This window comes from Anopheles maculipalpis, chromosome 3RL (assembly GCF_943734695.1).
Source record: "Anopheles maculipalpis chromosome 3RL, idAnoMacuDA_375_x, whole genome shotgun sequence".
Lineage (NCBI taxonomy): Eukaryota > Metazoa > Arthropoda > Insecta > Diptera > Culicidae > Anopheles > Anopheles maculipalpis.
Window position 1 is genome coordinate 29,224,997 of NC_064872.1, and position 27,316 is coordinate 29,252,312.

General features: G+C 43.8%; 3 protein-coding genes across 4 annotated transcripts in view; 1 reads left to right on the forward strand and 2 right to left on the reverse strand.

The window, feature by feature from the left end:
* Window positions 1-257: 257 nt before the first annotated feature.
* LOC126565776 (uncharacterized) lies at window positions 258-11,540 on the reverse strand. The gene is made up of 9 exons (XM_050222983.1): window positions 11,464-11,540; window positions 10,723-10,886; window positions 7,550-7,739; window positions 7,347-7,450; window positions 7,067-7,230; window positions 6,559-6,701; window positions 4,608-5,568; window positions 988-4,381; window positions 258-633 (listed from the first exon to the last, which is right to left on the reverse strand). The coding sequence occupies exons 1-9, from the start codon at window positions 11,519-11,521 to the stop codon at window positions 325-327; spliced, it is 5,487 nt and encodes a 1,828-aa protein (XP_050078940.1). The 5' UTR covers window positions 11,522-11,540; the 3' UTR covers window positions 258-324.
* Window positions 11,541-13,695: 2,155 nt separating this feature from the next.
* Window positions 13,696-16,465, forward strand: LOC126560544 (inhibitor of nuclear factor kappa-B kinase subunit beta). Its single transcript, XM_050216502.1, has 6 exons — window positions 13,696-13,816; window positions 13,904-14,301; window positions 14,378-15,442; window positions 15,562-15,920; window positions 15,997-16,335; window positions 16,405-16,465. The coding sequence occupies exons 1-6, from the start codon at window positions 13,696-13,698 to the stop codon at window positions 16,463-16,465; spliced, it is 2,343 nt and encodes a 780-aa protein (XP_050072459.1).
* A 313-nt stretch (window positions 16,466-16,778) lies between these two features.
* LOC126565520 (transmembrane protein 242) overlaps window positions 16,779-27,316 on the reverse strand; it is a 479,972-nt gene continuing 469,434 nt past the window's right edge. The window contains exons 2-4 of one of the 2 annotated variants that reach the window (XM_050222705.1): window positions 17,379-17,462; window positions 17,027-17,265; window positions 16,779-16,959 (exon numbers count right to left, since the gene is read on the reverse strand). In XM_050222705.1, the coding sequence (XP_050078662.1) occupies window positions 16,783-16,959; window positions 17,027-17,265; window positions 17,379-17,462 (500 nt within the window). In that variant the 3' untranslated portion in view covers window positions 16,779-16,782. Of the gene's footprint in view, window positions 16,960-17,026; window positions 17,266-17,378; window positions 17,464-27,316 lie in introns of those variants that run through there. The other variant, XM_050222706.1, reaches the window with a different exon arrangement.

A 27,316-nucleotide genomic window follows, 5' to 3' on the forward strand; every position in this document is an offset into this window, starting at 1 on the left:
CCTTCTTGACTCAGTTGCTCAGTTCTATCATGTATCGTTACAATATCAATCAATCCTTCTCGTTAAATATTTGTTTGTTCATAAATGGCCTTGCCTTGTGGTGTGGGCTACACGAAATCCTAAAAAAAATCGCGAAACTACTACTACACACACACACACGCACCGTTTGTGGTTTGGTTTCGAACCAACTAGAAATGGCAGAGAATCAACTATTAAACTTATCCTACTATACGCAACTACTAGATAAAATCAAAGTAAAAGTCGTGAAGGAAACCTTTATCCCATTTCATGTTCACGCACCGTCGCGAGCCGTTTTTCACGTCGTCATTTCTGATGGTGATGAGGATGATGGTGGGGCTGATGATGGTGATGATTTTGGCGACGTTTTAGCAACGTGAGACTCGCGTTCGGATCGCTCAGTGAGTACGTTTCCGGTTCAAACACCGGTGGATATTCCATGTTGGGATAGTCGGGAGAGTTGCGTGCGATGGCCACCAGATTCGGACCAAAGTTTGGCATCAGTACGGTGGTGGAAGGTGAGCTGGAGCCAGAGTTTGATTGTCCGGATCCAGTGCCGATTGGTGTCGGAGTGCTGTTCGATGAACCGCTATCGATTGGTAATGGAGCTGGTACCTGGAATGGATGAAAAATATTAGTAAAATGTGTCATATTGGAAAATTATGCATACATTTATCCATAATAAGTCAGCAATATGGTTAGGCCGTTCGATCAGAAGAAAAAAAAAGCCCTCCAGAGGCACTTGAAGGATTTAGCGGAGGCCCAATCATAATGCCCAACAAATATTTAGTGTTATGTAATTTATTGACGGCCCCTTATTCATACCATGCCGTCGAATAGTCAAAAGTCCTAGGGGGAAACGTTCCGGATGGGATTTGCACATCGGATCTGTCGTGTGAAGATCAGCGCCACTGTCGAAGCTACTACCAAACCGCTCTACGTAATTATTGTTTTATTCAGCATACATACCTTCGGGAAGGAAATAGGCGAAAACACCTCATGATCGATCACAGCCGGTTGATTATCGCTACCGCCATGGTTATGATGATTCTTGCCAAAGATCGCCCGATGCAATCCTGGCGAGCCGAGCAGCTTCTTCTCCTTGGCGGTTTTCGTCGACCCGAAGCTCAGTTTCGTAAAGTACGAAGCACCTCCATTACCTCCAGTTCCACCGCTAGCACCTCCATTACCTCCACCACCACTGATACCTCGCTCCGGGGCAGAGTTTTTGCGCACATTTTGTAGCTTGCTCGAATTCTCCTTAAAATCCGACGAACTGTTGCACGTGTTGGATTTTTTTATTCCACCCCCCACATTCATACTGGCACCACTCGTGCCCCCATTACTATTGTTCGCCGCCACACTCTGCTGGAAGAGCAATACGGAATGTTGTTCCAGAGCAGCATTCAGCTCATTATTGTTCTTTTTCCCACCCAATCCACCAACGATGCTAGCGAACGGTGTCAATGGATGTACCTGTTGCGGATGCGCGGGTTGATGTTTCAGATTCACGTTCACCATTACGCCCGGTGCGGCCGGCTTATCGAGTTGCTTTGTTTTGAGCGATTCCTTTTCGTTATTATTGCTACTGCTACCAGCGCCGTTACTTCCGGAACTGCTCGATTGTTTAAACTGAAAGAGCTTCTCACTGCTAGCCTTAATGTTGTCAAGCCGGGCAATAACTGCCTTGTTCTTGCTACGCTTGAAGCTGTCCCGCAGCGATAGTGATGTAGATCGGTTGTGATGCTGTTCCGAACCAGCAGTACCCGGTCCGGTGGTACTACCGAACAGCGACGAGGAACTAATTGCGGAACTGGTCGCAAGCGATCCTCCTTCCGGATGGATTGCTGTATCGGCAATGGATGTTGTTGCCGTCTTCCGGTCGGAGTTCATCCAATTAAAAGTTTTTTTCTTTATCGAACCTCCACCACCAGTACTGCCACTAGTTGCTGTAGCGATTCCATTCGTCCCAGCACTTCCTCCGGCACCATTATTCACACCCAACACACCAACCCCCGGGCTCGTTCCAACTACGGTCGATCGGGTTGGTTTGTTGCGCTGATCGAACGCATCATCACCGGAAATCATTTCGTATCCAAAGTCACGCAATTTCTGGCCTTCCTTGCTGCGTGTATACAAAATATCCTCATCGTCTAGCTTGAAGCTCTGCGCGTAGTCTGGCGTGATCGGTAGCTGACGGCGTTGAATCTTGTTAACCGATTCCGGGATGGCCGGCGCTACATTAACAGGTTGTTCCGTACCACCCATTCCACCCATCATTCTTCCCTTACGATCATCCAGCTTCTCCACACCGAGACAAACGCGCTTATTGTACATGTCCTGCGCCTCTTCTGCCTGTTTCTGCAACATCAGATCTTTGAGCGTAATCATCGACTGCAGATTGCTGTGCGAGTGTGTGCTCGTGTCCCACGTGTTTGCCGAATGTATCTTTGGCACGGAAAAGTCCATCGCTTTTGATGTTTGAAAGTCAAACTCTACCAAGTTTGGATTCGACGCGTGTATGTAGTTGTGGGGCGAGATACGCTTACTTTTTCGGGCCTGATTTAACAATTGCTCAGCATCGGCAAGGAGTGTCGGTGTTGCTGGCTCCCGAATAACCACCGGTGGTGGTGTTGGTGTTGCAGTTCTTGGCGGTGGTTGTGGTGGAGTATCAGAAGTCATTTTTTCACTCGCACTCGAAACTAGCGATAGCATACTGATGCTAAAATTTTCACCCTCACCACCGGTAGCGCCCATCGAAAAGCCGGCAATTGCTGCAGCGGACAGTGGGAATGCTTCCGTCGAAGCGGAAGCCGTTCCGATCTGTAATCCACCAGCACCGGGCACCTTGCGATAACTTTTAAACTGTGACGTCGGTACGGGCATTTCGCTCGAGTTGCTTTTCTCTACGTTCCGATGGGAGGAAAAGAAGCCAAAAAATTTGCTACCTTCGCTAGACGAACCGGTTGTATTTGTGGACGTATGGGAGGACGATCCGTGGCTTGCATCCGAACCGATTTTGGTGAATTTTTTTAACGAACCAAAATTTAAATGATACCGATTGTCCTGCTTCGAGGAGGTTGGTGTTCCATCCGTACTACCCATTCCAGCGTGGGATGACGATGCGCCGGATGTCGATTGTGGTGAAGGTGTGCAAAGTAAATTCAACTTCGTTGTACTATCCATCATTCCAAGCTCATCATCCGAACTGTCCGTTTCGGTAAATAATTCCCGCGAGCTGTGATGTTCGGATGGTTCCCCGGTTATTAAGCTCGCCGCACCTTTCAATGTCGCCTGCCGGATGTACTCCATCCACTGGACCAGTGCTTCCTGCGTTTCGGCCGCAAAATAGAACGTTTTGCTCGGATGATACACCTTGAAGGCGTGCGGTCGCGAATGTACTTCCTTGGCGAGCGAAATCGTAAATCCTGACAAGAATATCATACAGTTGGCTTTTGACGATTCTTTACGATTGAACCCGTACAGGGTAGTGTCGATCAGGACGAAGTAATATTTGGCCCAGTAAGACATACCGCTGCGATCCTTCGTGCGACGGTACAGATGTCCCTGGATGTCACTGACGCAGAGCGTTTTCAGTGAAACTTTGCGCCGTTTCGATAGTAGCGAGTTTTTCTTCTTCAGCGTAAGACTTTTCGTTTTGTTCGGTGTTAGTAGCTCCGAGCTGGTGTCTGTTGGAAGGCTTGGAACGGCGGGTGAATTTACGGTGGAAGGAGCATGTTCATTAGAAGGAGCCGCGGAGGGTTTTGTTGGTGGAATCGCGGCTGCTGGTCGAGATGCTGGAATAGGCGGAATGGATGCTGTCCGTTCGGCTGGTTTAGGTGGCGTGACCGTACCCGGTGCAATCAGTGGAGCAGCCAACGGTTGGGTACGGTTTTGCTTTAGATCGATTACATTGGCCAGTTTCGATTTGTTTGGACTGTCCTCGCGGCTATCGAGCGTGTTACTGAGCGAGGATACAAATCCGGGTGCCGTCTCGGGAAGATGTACTACCGCCATCACTGATGTCTTCGGTGGAACAGGCGCCACTGGAGTAAGGGGAGGTTTATCCGGCACTGTACCACCGATTGTGTCGAGCGTACGTTTTGGGCGTGGTGGCGGTACCGGTGGTGTTTTCAGCAGATGCTCTTTGCGTGGCTCAATGGCCGGTGGTACATCGGACAGCTCGTCGTCGTATGCCGGCGTACTGTAGCTTTTATCCAATCGACCACGCTTTACCATTTCGCGGTTCACCACAACCGTATTGATTGCTTCCGCTACCTCTGGATCTTTTGCGAGTTGTCGCTGCATTGGAATTGGTTTCGAGGTGGAAGCTGCTATATGGCTACCAACGCCTGGTGTGGAGCTATTAGGAACGAGAAAGTATGGTTAATATTGTACATTGATACGAATTATTGGGTCAAAAACAAGCATCTGGTGGTCTGAAATGGAATTTGAGACATACAACAACAGTGCAAGTTGCAGACTTTTAATATCTCCCATGATGCATCGTTTCAAACACCACAGACCACAGACCACCGTTTTTATCCTAAAATATCCTTCAATCACATTCATTACAGGGATCATCTTACCTTCCAATGTGTTGCCCGTTGGTAAGCGTAGACGGTGGTGCTGGCGTCGTACGCGTTGCAAACGATTCAAACCGTTTGACACGCTCGGTAACGGTCGGCGGACTAACGACTGGTGGCAAATCTTCATCCACGTACGGTATCGGTTCAAACGTTTCCAGCACCGTATTATCCACCTTGCACGTGTACTTCGTATCCACATGGCACTGGTCCGCTTTGGAGCTCGATTCAAACCGAACCACTTTTGAAACGCCCGCCTTGTACGCTTCGCTGTCTCCCTGTTCCCTATCACCACCACTACCACTCGGTTTGGCACCCACAATCGATCGATCGTTCGGTGGCACAACGGCACATTCAATCTCCTGCGGAACAATATCGGGAAGCGAACTTTTCAGTCCACCGAAACTGCTACACTTGGCCGGCCCACCGCTTCCACCAGCAACCCCCGAGGTACCATCACCAACAACCGCACCACCCCCAACCAACCCAAGGCACGTGGTCGTTGGTCGTGGGGACATTTCAAGCCCAAAGCCAAACGAAACGGACTTATCGCGCAAACTTTGCAGCTCGCTCGATAGCAACGGTTTTCCTTTACGCTCATCTCGCCACGAAGAAACGCCAACCAAATCTTTAAAGCTGGACAGCGTGTGCCGCCTTTGCAGTACGGCGCGCGGTTTGGGTAAATACAGTCGGATTTCTTTTTCCGTTTCTTTTGCATCGGTTGGTGTTAGGATATCGCTACCGTCCGATTCGGAGTCGGATGGAGCGTGCTTTTCCGGGACACGGTCTAGTGGTAGCGAAAAGTCCTGCAGTGCAAATGTGTCCGTGACACGTGGGCTGGGCAAACTTTCGCCCCACCTGTACGGGAGAATGCGCTTCTTGCTCGGCAAGCGGTACGGTTTGATGTAGATTTGGCCGTAGATTTTCATATGCTTGGGGCGCTTCTTGAGCGTCAGCAAGACATCTATAACAAGAAAATAAAAAGAGGAGACAGTTAATTTGTTTGAAGCTAGAATTTAGTCAAACTGAAGTAGTAAAAATTACCAACGCACACAATTTCGGTCAAAATGCATTTTTTAAACAAAGGAGTTATCGAATTCTGTGCTTTAGAGCCGACCCAAAAAGCTTGGATGATTAATGGAGGACATGAGGGACCATCGTTACTAATAGTTTTGTATACAGGGCCTTACCGATTCCTTTACTATCAGTTTAGTAGTGTGCAAAAACTGTGGCCTTAAAGTCCAAGAAATATTTTTTATTCACAGCTGACGGTTAGAAAAACATAGCGTTTTGTTGGTCTTGCGATCCGCCACACTTTCGGTATTAATCAGAAGGGCCAGTACTAACATAATGATGCGGAGCAAGTGCCAAGAACTTCAAGAACGGGTTTCATTCATTCATTCGGGAATCAACGGAAACGAGAAAGCTGACCGTCTGGCCAACAGTGATCAGCTACGTTCAGCGAATAGCATTAGAAAAAGCACATTCGCTCAATTTTTTCATACATTTATCAGTCGCCTTTAAAACAAAACTCCCAAAGTTAAGTTTTTTACAAGCCTGCAGAGTATGGTATTCCCCTTCAAAATTTGTACGCAAACCACAGAACAAAGACATAACACAAAACAATACGTTTAAAAAAAACGAAAAGCTTCCGCCGAAGTAGGATTTATGTACAGCGAAGGAAAAATAATGCAATAATTATCCCAACAGAAGTGGTTTTCATCCTATCCGATCCTTTCAGCTGCCTTTTTCTTTCTCCCTTTCACGATCGTTTGCTGCATGATCGAACGGATCTCACACATGCATGGCTAAATGAGTAGACGTGGACCGCACAGCGGCACAAGCAAAAGGATAACAAACACACAAATACCGAGTAGCAGAAAAGGATAACGTTGTAACAGGGGATACCCAAAGCGCAAATGTAAGGCCTTATAGCTTCCTGTGCTCGACCTACCTGGCGGTGATTCCTGTAGCTGCTGCAGGACCTTCTTGTACTCCCAGCCGACCACGGTCTGGTAGTTGATTTGCACTATTTCATCACCGTCCTCGACCTTGCCGGAGTTGTGGGCGGGTGAGTTGAACTTTATTTCGGTAATGCTGTTCTCGATCGTCGCCATTGTGCCGCCGTGGTAGAGATGTTGCGCCAGCATTGTGGAAGGACATGCAGGGAAAAGAAAAGGATGAGAGGAGAGAAAGAAAAAAAACCCAAAGTATGATTAGTAACGGATGATGTTTTCACAGTGTCTTTTTGGCCGGCTGATCTTTTTGCGATAATTAGAAAGGAACGATTTCGGACTCCCGGATTTGTATTGTTTGAAATGATGTCAAAATAATGTTTCTTCAAAGCGTAAACCGACCAGCCGGTTCGAGCAGTGAAGGACACCACAGAGGAAACGGATTGTACTGGGATGGATTTCTAACAAAAGCGATGCGGTAAGAGGTGCTTTCTTGTTTCTGCTTACCGGTGTACACCGTGGAAGCTTTGCATGATCAGAAAGCCGAGATCCGACTCACGCTTCTTAAGCGTCACGAGATCCAGCGAGGCTGGTTGCAGTATGATTGGATCCATAATATCTTTAATGATGTACTCTCCGATGCTTTCTAGCTTTTTGGCATTTTGGCGGATCTAAAAATCGGATAGGAAAGATTAGAAGATCTAGTAATTTTATTCGTTTACTGTTAGCTGCGCAGTGTTCGGCCAACTGTCATTATAAGCGATATTTAAAGCGATATTGCACTTACCGCCTGTACCGGCATGAGAGAAAATCGATCACGCATCGCAACGGTGGCCACTTCCAGCCCGAATCGCATACACTGTTTACGCAACTCGTCGAATTTCTTCTGACCTGTGTCCCGGGGAAGAAGCAGAAGGCATTGTAAGCGATAACGATATCGCGCAATTAGTGTGAGCGGAAAATGGTAAACATCAAAAAGCGTTTGCTTACCTCTAAACGGTGCACGATCGAGCCATTCGATTAACGCCTTGAGGTGCGTGATCGTACGTGTAATATCTTTCAGTACGGACGTCTCGAGCTTCTCCTGGTCGGAGAATTCCAACTGTTTCGACAGCGAATGGGCCGCCGTTGCCACATGTAGCGCCAGGAACTGTAGATTTTCCTTATCCAGGTTGTAGTTCTAGAAAACGAAGAAAAAAAAACGAGAAAAACAAACATGAGGATCATGTTTTATTTGCACGATTTACGTGATTTGTCACCGGCTGATTTGGTGGTTGGGTTTGGAAAGTGATCCACCGTGTAGCGATTTGTTGTTTGCCGGAGGGTTGGACAACACGAACCCAGTTTAGGGGGACTTCCGGGGCACAAGTGATAAGCAATCGAGGCTAGCGTGGTCGGGGGACTAAATAGCCGGCAAGCTTTAGTTCCCCACACGGAAACACGAACCGAAACGGGACAAATAAACCAAACAAACGTGTTCGCGTGAACGCGGAAAAGAGAGTTCTTCTGCTGCTGTTGTTGTTTGGTTTAGTTACCATTCGTGTGTCCACGTTTATGTACACATAAGAATGTTCTCTTTTTATCTTTGGTTGCGCAACTAAACGGACTGGAATGAATGTGCGCAAGTAGCCGTATGCCAATGTGCAATGTGTGTGCGGTCGCGAACGGGGACCGGGAATTTTTTTACAGCATATTCATGTTTGTCTTGCTAAAGTCCCTCACAAAACGGGACGGTAAAGAAAAGGCAAGGAGAGAAGAAAAAAATCGGTAGCTGCTGACAAATGTTGATGCAAAACTGCAAAGCAAACATACACACACACACACACCCGTACAGAAAGACATAACAAAGTGATGATGATGCCGCGCTTGGACACATGTGTGCGGCTACAAACGAGGCACAAGATAAAACATGATGCAACATGCATGATGCAGCGGATGCAAGCGCAAACATGCATTTTCAGCGTGCAAGCGTAACAACAACAGAAGTAAAGCACACACAAGGAGAAAAGGTTTCCCACCATGAAAGCGCCTCGCCACGAAGGAAAGGCAAGTGTGATGCGCTTGTGTGTGGCCTGCGGGAAGGTCAACGGATGAGCCGTTCTTTTTGGCGATGCGAATTTAACGGAGCTTTCTGCCAGTGTGCTAATTGGAATTAGGCTCGTAAATGTGTGCCATACTTTGTTGTGCTTAGAGTTGTCCGTGAGGCATACAAACTATCAATCTTCATAATCTTTTCTTTCGTTCTTTATGAAAGAAAAGGAGAGAAATACGGGACCAATGGAATCAATTATGTTGGCTGGCGACTGTATGGTGTGAAACTACATAACATGTGCATTGAGAGAATAGATTGATTTGAGCGAATGTTCATGTGAATAATTCGTCACCTAATGGTTAACGATTTTCTACCTTCTACCACTCAAGCTAGCCTATGCTTTCGGGTTTTCTTTCCTAAAAATCTTTAGAATACAAGGATTTTGGGAAAAAATATAATTAAAACGATAATCCTACAATTTAATATGCTTGGAATTGCTAAAAATGATGTGATCGAACTTTAAAGACGCACTCATTCGTCTCTTTAACTTCATTATTATTATAGTTACTCAATCCTCCAGAATGAAAGTTGTGACCGATCACGGATATACACTCTCACCTACTTATTGTACATTTTAACATCAACATCTTCCCAGACCTTTGGAATCTTCAGATATCAGACCTGAAGATTCACTGAAGAATTTTTATATCATTTCTTTGTTAACAACAATTTTTTCCTGCATGGTTTTAAAAAAAATGGTTGATTTTCTAATATCCTTCAATTTGATATTGTATCTAAAAAAAGACAATTTATACGTAATATTTGTTATAAAATGTTAACTTCTATTCTTTAAACTTCATAACTATTTGAGAGCAGAACATTGAATGGTACAGCTAATAACAATTTTCAAGCAACACATTTTCATATTCAAAAGCGGCAAAAAAATAATAATCACAAAATTGAACCGCTTACATCCAATTGGATTGAGTGCTTTAAAAATTTTATCTTGCGATCAAGGATCACTCCGAGGATTACCGGTAGAGGATCTCGTGAAAAAGTATGCGATATGGCGTGATCTTCCCAACTACTCATATTTTTTTGTATAATGTCAGTCATGCACAAACAAAATATTAAAACATTATCAGGTGATTTGAAGCAGCTATAGACAAAATAGTAGAGGAGCTACAGTGGAAAATGTGTTCGTGCTATCAGCGTTATCCCTGGGTCTCGTCCATTTGGAGATGATGAGGAGCAATAATCACCCCTGACTTCCTAAGGAGGATTAGGATATCATGATCCAAGGAATAGCTACAACATCAAAGATCTGACCGTTGGACAAGCTTGTAAACCTTTAAAATGTTGGCCTCTTGGATCAAAGCCCACCAAATTTGCCCATGTCCATATGAAGAAGATTCGGAATAAGATCAGCATCATCATAATGAAAAAACTAGTTAATTTTAAGGTAGGTAGGACTTGGGAAGCTGTAAATAAATTATGCATAGGTAATTTCAGGGAAATTTTAGAGAGAAAAATAAGCTCAACCATAAAAATAGTCAACTATTGGTAGCTTCATCGACGATCATCTTAAGCTCGGGTGTTCAGAGCAGCTGCCAAGAAGGTAAGGAACATTCTTTCATTCAGGAACACAAGTTGAACAAACTGTTTCACGGAAGTATTAATACGAATGGTCTTTTTATTTTAAAAAAGGATAATTTCCGCTGAAAAATGAATGTACCAATTATGTGTTTCATAATTGTTTTACCACAGCAAAAGCGTACATCGCTTAAAAACGTAAAATACACAGTAGAACAAGCGAACGCGAGCTCACCGGCAGAAACAGTAAACAAATTTTTACATATTTTTATTTACGTACCGCCGGACAGTTTATTATGGGTTTTGATTTTGTTTTTAACTATAAGTATATAATTGTTCCTACCACAAAACGACGGAAGTGTTGTTTTAAAACACATACCATTATGTTTTCTTTTTTCTTTAACCCCAAAAGCGTGTGTAAAGCTTGCGTGTCATGTCCACAACAAGCTTAAACTGTGTTAAAACTTATGTTTAAAGTTAAACGTTTTCTGTAGTCGGCTTATTACGCCAAATGACAACAATTACTAAATATACTTACAAAGTTTTTTAAATTTTCCACCGCTTCCAGCACGATTTCTTGGTGGCCGATCACGTGCATACCGAGCTGTTCGAGCTCGTACGGCCGTATGTTGAGCAGCTGCTTTCCACCGACCCCATTGTTGGTGAACGATTGCACATAGTGGTACATCGAGTTGTCCAGGCCTGGGTCGGTATCGGTTTGGGAGAGAGAATACAGAAGACAATAGATTAAAGTTCCGATCATTCTACATTTAAACAAAGATGGGATGAGCATGGCATAAATCATTAATTGACGATGGATCTCGCTAGCGTCCCGTTGACAGTTTGTCCACTAATTAGAGGACCGTACGGCTTCCGACCGTTCCTACGGGGCGCACCCTTATTTACGGACCGATTACGCTTGCGGTTTCGAAAGGTCACTGGAGGATTCAGCCTTATCATCTACCGTGCCAAACCTAAAAATTGCTTCACACTCCGGAGACGGCTTCAAAAATGCACAGACACTGCACCCAGTCGTATGATTGCCTGGAGTACGGGTAATGGGTAAACCCCATGCTGACCTTATTATTTTATGTACGAAAATGATGATACGTGCGACGACGATGGAATGTGCGAGCGTTTGCTGAATTGCATTTTGTGCTGTTACTTCCGATCGCAGCTGGGACTTCTGTGGCCGTTCAAGTTCTATTCAATTTAGATTTTTCTGTACAGGTTCGATAATCCTAAAAGTATGCAATATCTTTACATCGTGCCTCCTTACCTTTCAGCCAGTCGGTGACCATGTCCGGGCTCCATTCGGCAACGTTTATGTAAGCCATCGCGGGAATGTACGGTGCGGTTCCGGGGAGGGTTGATGATTGAAGAATCGGAAATCTTATCCCCGACTATTGGTATATGAAATCTAATCCGCGAGTTCTACGGTTTGTTGTATCTCCCGTATCTCTCTCGGGCAACTATGCTGGAGATCAATCACACAAACACACAGACACACACTCTCGCGATATTGCGACGCGGTCAAAGTATGCTATGAGCGGGTAGGGCGGCTTTTTTGTACTCTCCCTCTTTCCCCCTTTTATTCGGTCATACTATTAGTCATCAATGCTGCGTACTCACACAGCTTCCACACCAAACGGCATTAAATTGATGATGCTAATGAACCTGCCCTCCTGTCTGCCTGCCACTGTACCGGAACCCGCTTCGAAACACCACTTTTCCGCTTTTTTAATCTAAATCATTCGTTGCATCGCAGACACACACACGCACATGCAAACACTCACTGTTCACAAAAGTCGTCTCGTAGCTAGAAAACCTTTTCTTCCTATTCCGGGACAAGTGTATCGAATTGGGCCAATTTTGCTGTTGTTGCCTTTGTCAGCATTCTACCCCCACCGGTGCTTCTCTTGCTGGGGAGAAATAGACAACTCTTGTAACTTTCGTGCAAAACGCTTTGGCGTACGACACTTGCACACGGATTGGCACTGTTATTCCGCCCGACGGCGGCCAATTGCTGGGACTGGGGACCAGCTTTTCAGGTCGCGAGCGTACGAATTCTTTCTTCGTTCTGTGTGATGCTTGCGTTCCTTTGCTGCTTTGCTCGGATGCCACCATAACACAGGATGGTCATTCCAGTATTACTGTGACTTGAAGAAAGGTGTTGCAATCGGTGGTTTATTTTTTGTATGCTTATTTAAGCACTTCAAGAAGGATGGCTTAAACTCACAATAATTTGTGTTTTAGTGATAAAAAATTGTATGTAATCATTCAATATCCCAAATGACGAGTAAATTCCAAAATTTATTGTTAAATCTATAGTAATTTATCAGATTTCAGTATGTTTACGCGCTGGGTGGATTGGTTAGTTATTTTATGTCAATCTGTCATTCTGATGCTATAATTATGGCAGTTTGACAATTCACATCGTTACGTGAATTACCAAATAACAATTATTTTGATTAAATTTGAATTAAAATAAGAAAAGAAAAGATCAGTCCTTTAATAAATAGAATTAGTTGAGATTTGAATGTCTTTATAATATCCGAAACACGGCTGTTTTTAAGCGTTTCTTGTGAGAAAAAAGGTCTTTTCTTGCCGTCTTTCAAGCACAAAATTTAGGAGCATTTCAATAAAAACACTATTCTGATTTCTTCATAAATATTCCAACGATGTTATCTATGTAAATTACACGAATGAGAGTGATGGGTTTGTGTTTTACTTTGCACTACAATCTTGACAATTTTTGACGTGCCATGCTTAAGGACGGTTCCATGGAAAATTTCATACTGTTGAGCTTGGTGGGAAACTGCCAATAAATCTCAAAATTGCAATTACAGCTTGCCTCGTACAGCTATCTTATTTATGCGCCAGGTTTCAAAAAAGCGATTTCTAAGCAAGAATGTTTCGCAAACACTCATGAGATCCTGAAATGCTGTTGAAATCCCTTTCGACCTTCCATTTACGACTTCTTTGGCTTTTTATGTACAACTATCCGTTCATATTCCCCTTTTTATGGGGAAACAGTCTGAGCCGCATTCAATTAACTTTTTGGCGCACCACTACTGCTAGTTCTCCGCGAATTCGAATTTTCAGTTTTAATTTTTATTGCACTTTCAATTTTCACTGCACCAAAACAAATACAACCAGTGTAATTGCTGCTGAACAGCTGTCAAACGGTGTCATTGTTGTTTGTTGTCATTCTTCTTTCGTAGGAAAATAGCAAAAGGAATTCGTTCGCGTTATTTATAGAACGCAATAAAAAGTTTCCTAGCTCGAGTGCTTCGGTTCCAAATGCGAAGGAAATAGTCAGCATCTGAAGCAGTAACGACGACGTACGCACGCCAGTGAACGGGGATGTGCGGTGAATAGGTTAAATATAGCGCAACCGGCTGCATTTTTCCGGTATATTAAAACACTGCTGTTGTCGCTGGTGCTAGAGCTTCTCGCAGGAATCGTTTCGAAGTTTCTTCTGTTTCCGTTTGTCCTGCTGTTGCTAAGCATGATTAAACCGTTCGAAGATCCACCACTAATCGGAGACTGGTGCCGAGAGAAACGGTTGGGCAATGGAGGTTTCGGTGTGGTGACGCTCTGGAGGAACAAGCAAACGCAACAGGCTGTTGGTAAGTAGCTTTGGGAGCGAACAAAAGGAAATCCCATGGAATAGATAACTTTTCAACAGCATCCCTTCTGCTTATCTCTCTCTCTAGCGATAAAGAAGTTCCACATTCTACAAGATCGCAGCGAAATCACCGATAAGCACTGCGAGCGATGGCGCAACGAGGTAAAGCTGATGACGGAAGCCGTCCAGAATGAAAACATCGTCCGGACGGTGAACGTACAGCCGAGCTCATTCATCCAGGAGCTGTTGCGTAGCTCGGCCAACGGACTGCCCGTACTTTGCATGGAGTACTGTGAGGGTGGTGATTTGCGCCGTGTACTGAACCGGGTGGAAAATTGTTCCGGCCTGCGGGAACAGGACGTACGGGATGTTTTGCGCTCGCTGCGTAATGCCGTTGCGTACCTGCACAGTCTAAAAATAACGCACCGGGATATAAAGCCGGAAAATTTGGTGTTAAAACAGCAGGGCGAACGGTTTATCTATAAGGTGAGATTTATCGCACGGGTTATGTGGGGAGATAATTTTTTTGATTAAAATGTTCTTGTTTATATCTGATTTGCAGCTCACAGATCTCGGTTATGCTAAGGCGTTGGACAAGCAGAGCCTTAACGCGAGCTTGGTCGGTACGGTGGAGTACATTGCACCGGATCTGATTTACTGCGATCGGTACAACTGTTCCGTCGACTATTGGTCGATGGGTGTGATTGGGTTCGAGATCATTACCGGCTTGCGCCCCTTCATACCGCATGCACCCATTACACGTTGGATGACGCACGTGCAGCAGAAAAAATCGGCCGATATTGCCATTACGGAAGACAATCGGGAAAATTACACATATCATACGGAAATATTCCCCGAAAACCACATTTCCGACTGTTTTCGCAAGCAGCTGGAATGCTGGTTTAGGTTGGCCCTTGAGTGGAATCCAAAGCAACGCGGTTATGTCCCATACTTCAAAGCAGAATCATCATCCCCTTCAAACGGTGAAAATGGCTCGAACAAACCGACGTCGACGGTATTGAAAATATTTTCCCTTCTCGATCAAATACTGGAGAAGCGTATTTTGGTGCTTTTCTCACTGTACGACTGTCGGTGGATTGATCTCGAAGTAACGCCGGAAACTGGTATGGACACGTTGCGCGATCACGTGTACCGGGTAACTGGCATTCCTGTGGATGATATTGAGTTTATACTTCCGCTGGAGCAAAAACAATCGGTCGTAGGAGATGAGACGCGCCCGTACGATCTGTATCTGCCCGAATTTTACGGTAAACCGATGGTTTACGTCGTCCATCGGGGCAATCGGGAATGCATTGTGCAGCGTGATCTTAAACCACGCATACCGAAAAGTATTACGGATGTGTTTCAAAATATTAAGATTAAGCTGAAACCCCACATGTTGCGACAGTTTATTGGCAACTCGTACTACTTCATCGCACAGGAGCAACGGCTGTATGGGCAGGTGCTGGATGGCATTCGGAACTATGGGCTAACGCTGAACGATAGTATTGCTCGGCGGAAGGAAGAAATTGACCAGATGAATAAGGTTGTGTACGCGATACTGGGCGGTGTAGAGTATCACAAGCTTACGGTGTTTCATGCGCGGGATGCGCTCAACGTTGATAGGGTGGGTTGATAGTTTTGAGCTTTTTTGGTTTTATTGCAGCGGACGGTGGTGGGCACATTTGCTAAAAAAATTCTATGAAAAAAGCCACAATTTATCAATTACTTCTTGCTTTACTCCAGCGAATACCTTCCGCAACATTCGAGACGGCTTCCCAGCAATGGATCGAAAGCAGCGCACGTATCGAATCTAACGTACGCAAGCTAGCGGACATGGCTGACACGGTTACAAAGCGATACGACTCGGTGCTAAAGCGAAGCCGGGATGCATTGCGCCATACGTTGCTTCAACCGCAGACTGAACAGCAGCAGGACAAGTTTGGGTTGCGAAACGTCGAGTACCGATACGAGCAAACGCGGGCACGGATATTTGAGAAAATTTTGAACGAAAAATCGCACATGGATATGTCGCAGGCCGTGTACGAGTGTCTCAAGCAGCGAGACGTTCTGTTGCGTGAGTTGAGCTTTCTAGAGTTACAGCAGTAAGTATGAAATGAAGCATAATGGCATGTGATTTGGAGATATTATTCAACCGTCATTTATATTCTATCCCCTCAGGCAAATTCTTGATGTACGCCGTGAGATACAGGAGATTGTGAAGGTAGTGTCCAAGGTAATTGAGGTGACGGAGAAGTATAAGCGTGATCTGGCACGGCTTAAACTGGAACATCAGAACGAAGTGTGGAAGATGCTGTCGGACTATAGCACTTCGGCTGCTAAGTCTTGTGAGAATGGTTTCGTTAACAAACCAAACTTTCTGGTCGGGGGTCCAACGACCCCACAACTACAGTCCACCGTTTCGAACGAAAGTTTTGATGCGAAGCGAGTTGGCAGTCCGGGCGATGAGGGTTCAAATGTGGAAGATTTGATCGCAGTAAACGAAACGTTGATTTACTCGTAAGTATCTCCAAGGGTTACTACCTCTTACGGCCTTCTTCGATAAATGTTTTTTTTCTTTTTGAACAGGACAACGGATCTGCTAAGCAACAGCTTTTCATTGTTAAAGCTGGCCGATAAAGTAGAATGAATTAATAAAAAAAGGTTCTTGGTAATGCTAAGAATGGACGTGAATTCTTCTTCCCGCATAACTCGGGAGGTGTGTGCCTGCGATCAACACGATTGGTGCTATTAACGGTGGCCGTTACTGTTTTTGTATTACCAGAAATAATTAATATTTGAATTCTCATATCATATCGCACAAATAAATATCTCATTATTTCGTTTGTTAAGCGTGTCTACATATATTTACATTTAAACCCATATTACAACAAATTGGAGTGAACTACTGAAAGGCGTTCCGCTTTTCCGGTTCGACTTGGTTACCAATTCTTTCGCCACCATTCACTACGGACTAGGTTGTTTATTTGTCAAGGAAGGAGCCGCTTGCTTCTCATCTTTTCCCCATGTCGACAGGTACTGCATGAGATCGGTCAGTCCTTCAAATTCCGTACGGCTCGTTGGTGGATTGTTACGTGGTACTCGGGGCAAGATTTTGCCGACCGCTTCCCGAAACTCTTCCATCTGAAAAGTAGAATTTCGATCCAATGCTATCGTCTGAACAATTTGTTTTACAATCTACACTACTCACATTGTTCGCTCCGCTTAGCTTCCATATTCCGAAGCAAATGCTTCCCGTGCCGAGGATAGCATACAGTGTGCCCCATCCGAGCGCACGCAACGCAAGGCTCGTACCGGCCTCGTGTAGCGCTATGCTACCGTGCAGACCTTTGTCGAAATATTTTGGGTCCGATTTTTTGGCCGACATAATCGCTTTACTGAAACCTGCTACGGCTGACGTTGCACCGACTGCTGCTAGAAATGCACCGGCTGAATTTCGGGTTTGTTGGAATAAGCCAAAATGAAAAAAGACGGTTTAATTGAGCATTGGTTACTATGATCTAGTCTTCGGTTGAATCGAATTTCGTTATTCAATGGGTTACCTCGATAGCGAAATTTTCTTTTCTCCTCCGATAGCTCTTCTGCAGGAGGATTTATCAGGGTCGATTGTTCCACTGTGGATGCCATCTGGGAATAGCAAAGGAGCCAATTTTCAATCGATCGGCAAAAGAGGCTGTTTTGTGAATTCTGTGTTTAAAGAACAGCACAATTATTACCTTGTTTTTTTTTTATCAAACCTTTCCGGCAGCTCGTACGAAAATTAGATGTAAACAAAGCAGCATAATATGCAGCAGCTGTTTGACATTTATTAAGCAGCAATTACACTGCTACACACGTTTTGTCGACATTGGTCGATATTTGACATCACATTGGAATGAGATCTGTTATTATTGTAGTTTAGAGTCGAAAAACTGGTCAAAGTATTTTTTTAGTAAATGTGTAAAAATTCTACCATTAAGATGATTTTTACAATTCATTTTAAAATAAGTTTATTGGCTTGTATGTAAAAATTGGTACGCTGAAATATCATAATTTTACATACCTTACCCTGTAGAATCTAAGTTTAAATTGTTAAGATGTTGAGTTCCAAAAAGCGCTCACAGAACGTCCGAGAAAGTAGTTGAGAAAGGGAATTATAAAAAAAAACTGATCTTGAAGGAAACTGGCACTGAAACTGGATTTTCTCGAGTCAAATTTCTTAGTTGCAGAAAAGAATTTTTCTTATTCTTCTTTTTTGGCTCTACAGCCTCGAAAGATTTTGGTATGCCTTTCCTCTCCTCTCCTATGCCTTTGTTTTAACTGTGGTCGTCCTGTTGTGTAAAGATCGGCGTCATTGCTACATTGCCCTCCGGATCGTCCTTACCCTATGTCAATCACAACACACCACAATTTTATTTTGCCTAAATGCCGTAGACCACGGGGAATTGCAAACTGTTGAAATCAATATAAAGCCAATCTCACGCGGCCTGAGGCTTTAATGTCCTACGACAAAGTGATCTGGCGGAGGAAGCAGTGTTGGTGGTCTTCGCTCGGCAGGTCCCGGTTTTGAATGCCGCTCGAACCCCAGGACTGAACATCCAACCATGAGATAAACTCAAAACAAGGCAGTGAGAAAGGGCAAAGGCAGACATTTTGGATTTCATCTCTGTTACCTAAGAAATGGACAGATAATGATTAGCTCCATGCAGGTAGATACGATCGCGGCGCTGGTCTCCACACGGCATTTTGTGGATCAAATCCCATCCGTACCGATCCCTATGTGTAACTACAGGTCAGTAAATGGCCGGCATGATCTAGCAGGTCGTTAAGCCAAGTATAACATTCGGCAAACATTTTCAAGTTCGAAATTAGACTAAGTATAAAGATTTTCTTTTCATTCTAGAAAATAAAACAAATCAGACACGTGCTTTTGTAACAACACGTACAGCCAGTACATCCAGCGCTGGAACACGGGCACGATTCGAAAAGAAACAAAATCAATTTAAGCAAACGAAACGTGCAAGGCCACCCTTTACATGAACTCTTTAAAGCTTACCGTAAAAATCGATTGAACCCAATTCCTGTTTTTGTGGATTTAATTTTCCACTACACGGATTCATTTAGATATTCCCTTCTCTCGTTCATTCAGCACACGCAACGTAAAGTCGGATGCCTGTTAGAAGTTCCTACTTTCATGCTAGCAATCACCACAATTTGCATTTAATTTCATTCCAAAGACCGGGTGCTGCTGGAATCGAGGAGCAGAAGCAGAAGAAACGGATCATCATTTTTCCACCAAGCGAGGACAGCACGAGGAAAGAAAGTAGGAAAATAAGCGACGAAGAACACTATTATATTGACGAAATGATGACATACCTATGTTTGAAGCCTGTTGTGGAGTCTTTCGAATGATGACGAATGATGTGCGCCACACCACATCACATTATTATTATTATCACCCCCTTTTCCATGGAAATGCCGTTATAATGTCACTTTATTGTTTTATGCAAATGAGTGTAATAATGTGCTGTTAGGTAAGGATGATGGTGGGCTTCATTTACTGAAGCGATGATGCATATTGCGTGAGCTTGTCAGTGGGGTCGTTGGGGTGATAAATTGAGTTCGCCAGGGTGGAAGATTTTTATCAGTATGCAGCTACATAGCGGTGGGTTTAATCGTGGCTGGAATGAGAGCCACTGACATGGATCATGCCGTAAATGAGGCCTCGTCTATCTATGGCATCTCGTTGTTCTAGCTATTCAAGAACCCCGTTTTTCAGCGGTGACTTTCATTAAATCTCATTAAAACATAAGTAAGAATCGGTACGAGTGAGAAAAGTTCAATTGAAAAATGTAATCACAATCGCTTGTAATAGAAACTCTGAGATCTCGTTATTTAAAAAATCTTGTCGAACTAGTCGGCTCTTGGCTCAACTGTTTCTTCGCTCAATGGACTTTGTCTGTCAATAAATCTTATTTAAAAAAAAACCTCAACGCCTACGGATACTCGTCTTCCAAGGGATCATTAAAAGTGCCTAGTCAACTTTGGGGTATCATATCGTAGTCCAAATGGTTAGGCGGCCATGAAACCTTGTCGTCTGAGGATCCTCAACATCAACAGTAGCTCTACCTGTAGGCGTATACCAATAAACCTTCTTATCTAATGGTACTCACCACTTAAGGGACCTCGTCATCAAAGGAATATATTTGTACAAGGGGCCTCGTCTAACAATTAATCCTCATCTAACTCCATCGTTCAAAGGGCTTTGTCGTCAAAAAACATCTCTTCGTTTTTGCGGTATCATCTCGTCGTCCAAGTGGTCCTCATCATCAACGGGATCTTTTCCTTTAAGCGTTTACAAAAATTACATGTTTTATAAAAAAAAAGAACTTCTTGTCCAAAGGGCCTCACCGCCTAAGGGACCTCGTTATTAAAGGAATATACCCGAACAAGGGTCTACCAGGCGACTCCATCGCCAAAGTTCATTGTTGTCAAAAACATCTCGTTGTCTAAGGGGTGCCATCTCGTCGTCCAAGTGGCTAAGTAGTCAAAGAATCTCGTCGCTAAATAATCCATCTACGGGAGCTCTTCCTTGCCAACAGAACACCGATCGTCTTATCGCCCAAGGTACCTCGACATCAAATGAATCTACCTAAGCATGGGACCTCGTCTACTACCAGGGGACTCCATCGTCCAAAGGGACTTGTCGTCAAAAACAACTCATCGTCTTTGGGACCTCATCTATTAAAGAGACCTCGTTATCGAAGTGATTTGTCACTGTACGTACTACTGGAAAAGGACCGTATCATCCTTCATCAAAACAACAAAAATTAACTGCATCAAAATGGGGTACAACACGTTCTCATGTGAGGCGTCCGCATTCATTGATTGAAATTCGCCTGAGTGTGTGAATGTGCGGTCTAATTTAGAGCATCCGAAATTCGCAAACCAGTTCGGTCCTCCTAGTCGAAAGAATGTCGGGAAAATCGTTCATACTTCATTTTGTTTCTGTTACTGAACGTACACACACACCCATACTTACGGTACGCATATTTCACCGAAGACCTACCTATCAATCCGATTTTCTTGTGCCCACACGAGTGATTTTCGGAAACGTTGTTGCTGTTTACTCGAATGAAGGAGATATGCGCCGCATCAGCATTCCGTACATTCGTGGCCGTTTAGTTCCCCGAAGCGATTTATCGATTCCGTGCAGCGTGAAAACAGCACAGGGATGCTCCTCTCCCTTGGATAGCTATCAGTTCGGTTTGATAAGAAAATAAATGGTGATCTGACAAACATCAACGCACTCGTCCATTCATTCCAATAGACCTGGAAGGTTTTGGTCGATAAAAAAATGCAGTCTTCTCGCCCAGCATCCCTTGGTATCTTCCTAAACCTTCTGTAAACCCCAAAAAAAAAACCCCTTCGCAACACCACTACAAAAGTTGGAAAGATAGCAGGCTACTTCGATACCACGATGGACTGTATCTTCATAACTTAATCAAAAAATCAACCTCCGGTTGCTTGATTTGTAAAATGCGTAAAGCGCGAAATGAGGAGCAAATAAAAAAACACACATACACACTACTACAATACGCAACCCCTGAAAAGTACGTAAGTATTTGTGTCCTGTGTGCAATACAAAATATGCATTCTCAACACACGGAAAACCGAAATCTTCTTGCTGGTGCACACACATATAAGCTGATGCTGAATGGCGTGTTTTCCGACGGCTCATGCGCCGCACCCACACAGATGCAAGCGCGCGCATTCATTGTTTTGTTGCAAACGTATCGTGCGCGCCACAATAATTGCACTTTTTGTGCAACTTCGCGGGGTGTTATAGCGAGAGCGAGAGAGAGAGAGAGAGAGTACAATCTTCGCTTGAGAGAGAGAGAGAGCGAGATGAGAGAGCATACGGGAAATAGTGGGCGTTATTGTATGGGAAAATCCCTTTAGGACCGCCCCTTTCGATTCGATTCCGCGGGCCAACGATTGGACGGACGGACAATGTTTGCTGACGTGACGTCCTTCAAAATGGAGGAGAGCAGGGTAAAAGAGCACACAGCAAGGGAAAACTGGTTTCTTCGTTGCGTATCCACATACACACATGCAAAGAGGTTTTCTCTCCATACACACACACACACACACACATGCACTGTGAGAACTCGCGAGGGGTTGATGCGTTGCGAAGCGCGAACATGCCTTTGGGTCGGGTTTGTTTCGGTTTGAACAACGTGCGATGCAGACGGACCGCGTCGTCGAGCTCCTGTGTGTATCAACTCCCGGTGGTGTGACGGTGTCTAATATCGTTAGATCCGCAGTAGCAGCCTGCTGTCTTGTGTGTGAATCGGTGAATTTTGAAAACATAGTAAGCATGTGCTGCTGACGTTTTGTGACGTGTTTACTGAGATGTGGAGGTGAAACGTGTGCGCGCGTGGTTTATGCTCTCTGGCGGTTAGCGTACGTGATAGCGCAGGAAAACACGTGTGCTAAAAAGCGGATAAAACATAAAAGTGCGTGTTCTTGTTAAATGTGTTTTGTGTAAGAATTTGATGTGAAAAAAAAGTTCGAATCCTGACAGAGTCGGCGTTGTTATGCTGTAGGATAAAGGATTATCAGTTATCGAAACGCGCCATCCAGCAGTGACAGTGTGACGGAAAGAAAGAATTCTCAGCTCAAACATTCACCGTCTGCTGCAGGTTTGCGTCTTCGTGTGGCCCCAACAAAAAACAAGGCGCGATAATGTAAGTGAATTGATCCACGCCGTTTGACATTTTCATTCCGCGTGCGTTGGGTGACATTTTCAAAACAAAACTAACTACTGAAGGGCCCTACCCGAGCGTCGATCAGACAGACACACATTCGATCTCTTGCTGTCTCGTTCCCTCTCTCTCTCTTTCTCACTCTTGTGCACTACTCTACAAAAATCGATTATTTGCAATGTGCCCCCTGACTTTTGTGGGGGCAGGAGATAAGACGCTTCCCTGAATGCACCCCATCTACCAACTACCACCCGCACCGTCACAGGGACATTCTTTTATCGCGGGATTGTCTAGATTCTTTAGTGCTGACAAGCACCCCACTAACTAGTAGTAGTAGTAGTAGTGGGATGACCTTTTCCTAAGTGCCATCCATGTGTGTATTTTGGGGGTGGATGTTTCGCGTGTTTGTGCGTGTGTGTGTGTTTAAATTGGGCAAATTTGAAAACCGCGACAGGATTTCTAGGTGACACGAGCCGATCCTCGAATGGTGGATGGTGGCGCAGGAAGGAGAGTTATTTCAAACACGGCTATTCGATTGCGGGGCGCACGGGTATGTGCCAGATTATTTCGGTCATTTTCGTGTGTGAAATGATTGAGTTGAACTCTTAATGATATTTGCCTGTACGCACATGTGGAGAGTGTGACCTGACCAGGAGTTTGCCATGTGTTTGATTGGTTTGAGTAAAAATTTTGTTAGAGAATCGTTAACGGTTAAGTCACATAGTTGGGGTTTACTGGAGATTGTTTATATGCTTATTTAGTTAATTAGATGCATTTTTTATGGCTATATTCACATTTGACATATTAACTTTTAGAGCAAGAAGTTTTCTTGCTGAAATAACGTTTATTAATACTACTTCTAGCTTCTAAAGAGACATATCTTGATGCCCTGATAATTTTCAAACTGCTGCTCAAATATTTATAGTCATGAGTTTCTTGGAGTTTCTAGAGAATTCATATCAGTTTATAACAACTTGAAACAACGTTTTTCATTACTATTTTGAGCTTCTAAAGAGACATGTCCTGATGCTCTGAGGATTATTAAGTGTGTATGCCTTTAAAGGCCTGTTCGAATTTTTAAGGTTAAAGTTTAGTTGTCATTATTAGAAAATTTATATATTTTTTAATGGAGTATTTTGTACACACATTTTTTTTCTTTTATTAAACAAATAGCTCTAGAAACTTAGATCATTATGAAATTGAAGAATTAATTAAGTGTTTAACTTCGATTACACACAGCAAGGTCCAAACATTCACCTGCATAAAGCTCAAAACTGATGGTAATTAATAAAAAATAAATGAATTTCTTTGGTAAAAGAAATCAATAAATTACTCGGCTAACGAGAGGCTAAATTGGTAAAAGATTGAAGAAGTTTTATCAACAGAAAGCTGAACAGTTGATTGTTTTTTTTTTTTAATTTATTGGATCAGACATCAGACATCGAGGATGTTAACTACATTATTCACTAACGTGAAAAGTTCGGATTAATAATATCTTTAAAATAGTCCTTGAAATTGGAAGGTTCGATACTTCCCGCAGCAGGAACGGATTTTAGTCCCTTCGAGGCCCTAAGTTGAATGAAAGTTGGAGGCCCCGTATCATCTGCTGACTTTGTTGGAATCGGGGCCCCTCGCGGTCGATTACTCCGATGATAGGATAGGAGAGGAATATGAAACCGAGTTTCACCTGCTGTCTTATAGCCAGTTTGGTGACGTAGTTGTGACTGCGCTGATCTACCATTATGATTGATCCTGTTATAAAATCTCATCCGGATAATCCCTGTCCTGTACAAAATATATGAATATTCAGCCAAAATTAGTTCAAATCAAGGAGAAGCTAGTATTTACCAGGCCTCAAGCCATCTTGAGGTTTAACACTCTTTATACATGTTTAAACAACATTCCAAAGAAGTTACTACAATACGCACTTGACTTGCAAGGCATTATAATCAGCATTGATTGCAACTTTGGAATCCGTTTCACTAAAAGCATTCTCACAGCACAAGAACTATGCTATGTATTACAAAGTTTTGCGCCCAAAAGTGCGTTGAATCGATACGCTTCGTGTGCTGTGCCTGTTGGCCATTTTTGACGAACAATCGTAAACCACCGCTAGACGGACTGAAGGCCGGCCGCCATTCGTGCGCGCGTACCACCGCGATTGAGAATTCCAAAATGGTTCGTTTGGTTGCATATGCCGCCTGTTCTTCTTCAGTATCCGAGCTTCTGGAGTGGGTGCAGAGTATCCATTACACATAACCGCGTAGCGTACATTGCATGGTGGCGGTATGTGCGAAATATAACGCGTTCAGTGTAGCGTTACGGTACGAAACTGAACCCTTTGCAAAGGAAACCTCGTGCACAAAACCACAACCGACTAATCCTCAAGACCCTGGCGAATGAATTATTGCGTCTTTGCACTCGAAAAGGACGAGAAGGCAAGGGCTGTTGATTTGAGGCGCATTTGCACAAACAAAACAAGCGGCACACACGCGTCCGCCGATGACGCCAAACGTCAACGAGTGCAACTGCAGTTGGCAGTTTGAAGTGTGCACATTTGCTGGTTGTCCATCAAATCAGGCATGCATTTTTAAGCAACACGCAATAACTATCGCGTTGCACCTGGTGCGGATTGCGAAACACTGCTTTCCTGTCATGTTTTACCGCACCAAAGTGGGGCCGGGTTGGATGGTGGCTGGTGAGAAAGCAAAAAATGCGCGCGCCACCATGTAGTGTGAGGGAGCCGGTGCTTTCTCGGCGACGGTACAAAACTGGGGCTTTCGAGTTGGAGATTCTAGTACAAGCTTATTTCCACGCTTATCACAGCGCACGTATAGGATGGGATGTAACGATGCTGCCCATACATAGAAGTAACTGTAGCACGCTTACAATCGCATGGTAATGAGCCCACAGCAACGGTAATGAGCTGCAGGTGTATCATCGCTCCAGGGAAATCCGGTACACCCTTGAATGGTTGAAAGAAAAGCGATCGTTTCTCTTTCCCGTGAATCATACCATCGACAGCACAGCAAACACTTCGAAGAGTGTGGTGTGATAATGGCTATGCAAAAAATGGTCTTCTTTTGCATGATTTTTCCGAGAGAAAAGAGAAGGCAAACAGACCAATGTCTTTGTTAGTAATTTTCTTCCCACTGCTCTGTCGCTTTGCTTTGTGGCGCATTCGGAATGGATCCGTTTGCTCTTTGCATACTAATTATTCCTCTTTTCTATTCCGTTACTAAGAGCTTTTTTTGTGGCGCACATAGCATTAAAACAAAGACACTGTTGTGTAGGACGACTCCCAATGAAAGGACTGTAAAGATAGCAACGGTTTTAATTGTGGTCCTTTTTACAGCACAGGGAAGGACAGTAATCTTATCTTTAACCACCAAATTACGGTTTTAAGCATATTTCTTTGTGGTTTGTTTTATTTTGGATTGATTTTTCGGTTTTTTGTCGCCATGTTCTTGTAGCTTAATACTAAAGTGGTTAATGGTACAATCGATCTTGGTCAGTACTGGACGGTAATTAAAACATAATTTCAAAAATAATTCTTTAGACCAGTAAAAAAAGGTGTGTTTGTCAAACCTCAAAACGTAACATTAAGGCAAACCGATTCTTTAAACTTTTGTCCAAACTCATGCTTATGTGGACCAGTATTTTTGCAAATTTTCTGGATCAACATATACGGCTCTGTATATGAAAACGTCTTGCTTACTTACTGGAGTCACAACAGTCTCAAAAGGTCTGGAATCCAGATGGGATTTGAAAAGAGGTCCTTGGCGTTTCAATTCTCCTTTGTCCTGTTATTGATTGTGATTCTGCAACATGTTTTATTGTTTACAGTGGCAGGCTTAACGGTAAGCGGAGTGACCGACCGCGAGGGTCCCGAGATTAGTAAGGGAACTCGATTTCACAAGATCCTTTCCCCAGTCAGCAGATTCGGTGTGATAGGAGCTCTTAACTTCCATTCTGCTTAGGGCATCCGAGGAGCTAAATACGCCACTATGATTGTGTGTTTACTCAATAGCTCCGTGTGAGCCGTGTCTATTCAATAGCTAGTTGTGACTGCAATTACCCTCAACTTAATAGTTAGATCTCTTTACGGGAGCCAGGATGCAATCGAGTGAGAGCAGAGGAGGATCCTCATCACGAAAGGGGCCCTGAGCTGAAGCCCAAAATGAATTGTAGAGGCCCCGACTGCTGTTTCGAGAGGCTCCTGCTCGTGGTGAGAAACTGCCTCTTCTCGCTACGGGTGAACAGTCCAGACATGTGAATACCGGCGACGTTATCGCCTTAATCATTATTTTTAAATAACTTTTTATTTATTATTGACCATGACAGCACGTCGCCGTACTATCACAAATGGCGTTGAAACAATGAATATAATAATATTAAGGCATTTCTTGCTTATTATTTGCCTTCTCGTGGACATGGTCGGTTATTATTTTAAAATTAAATGAAAAGAAAAAGTAAGGATAAGGATAAAAAAACTATAAATTAACAATAACACCATAAAATCATGAAGCTTACCAACAATTCTTACTGATAATAAAGTCTACATTCTCTTGAAAATATTGCTCCCCCGCCCACCAAAACCTTTTCCAACGTTTTTAATGTCCTGTTTTGTAAATAACTCTTCTTTCTTGAGCCTTTTAAACCCCTTGTTGTTGAATACCGTCACGTACCAGGCAAACCATTCGGCATTCTTCATTTTCTCGCAACGGCAACAC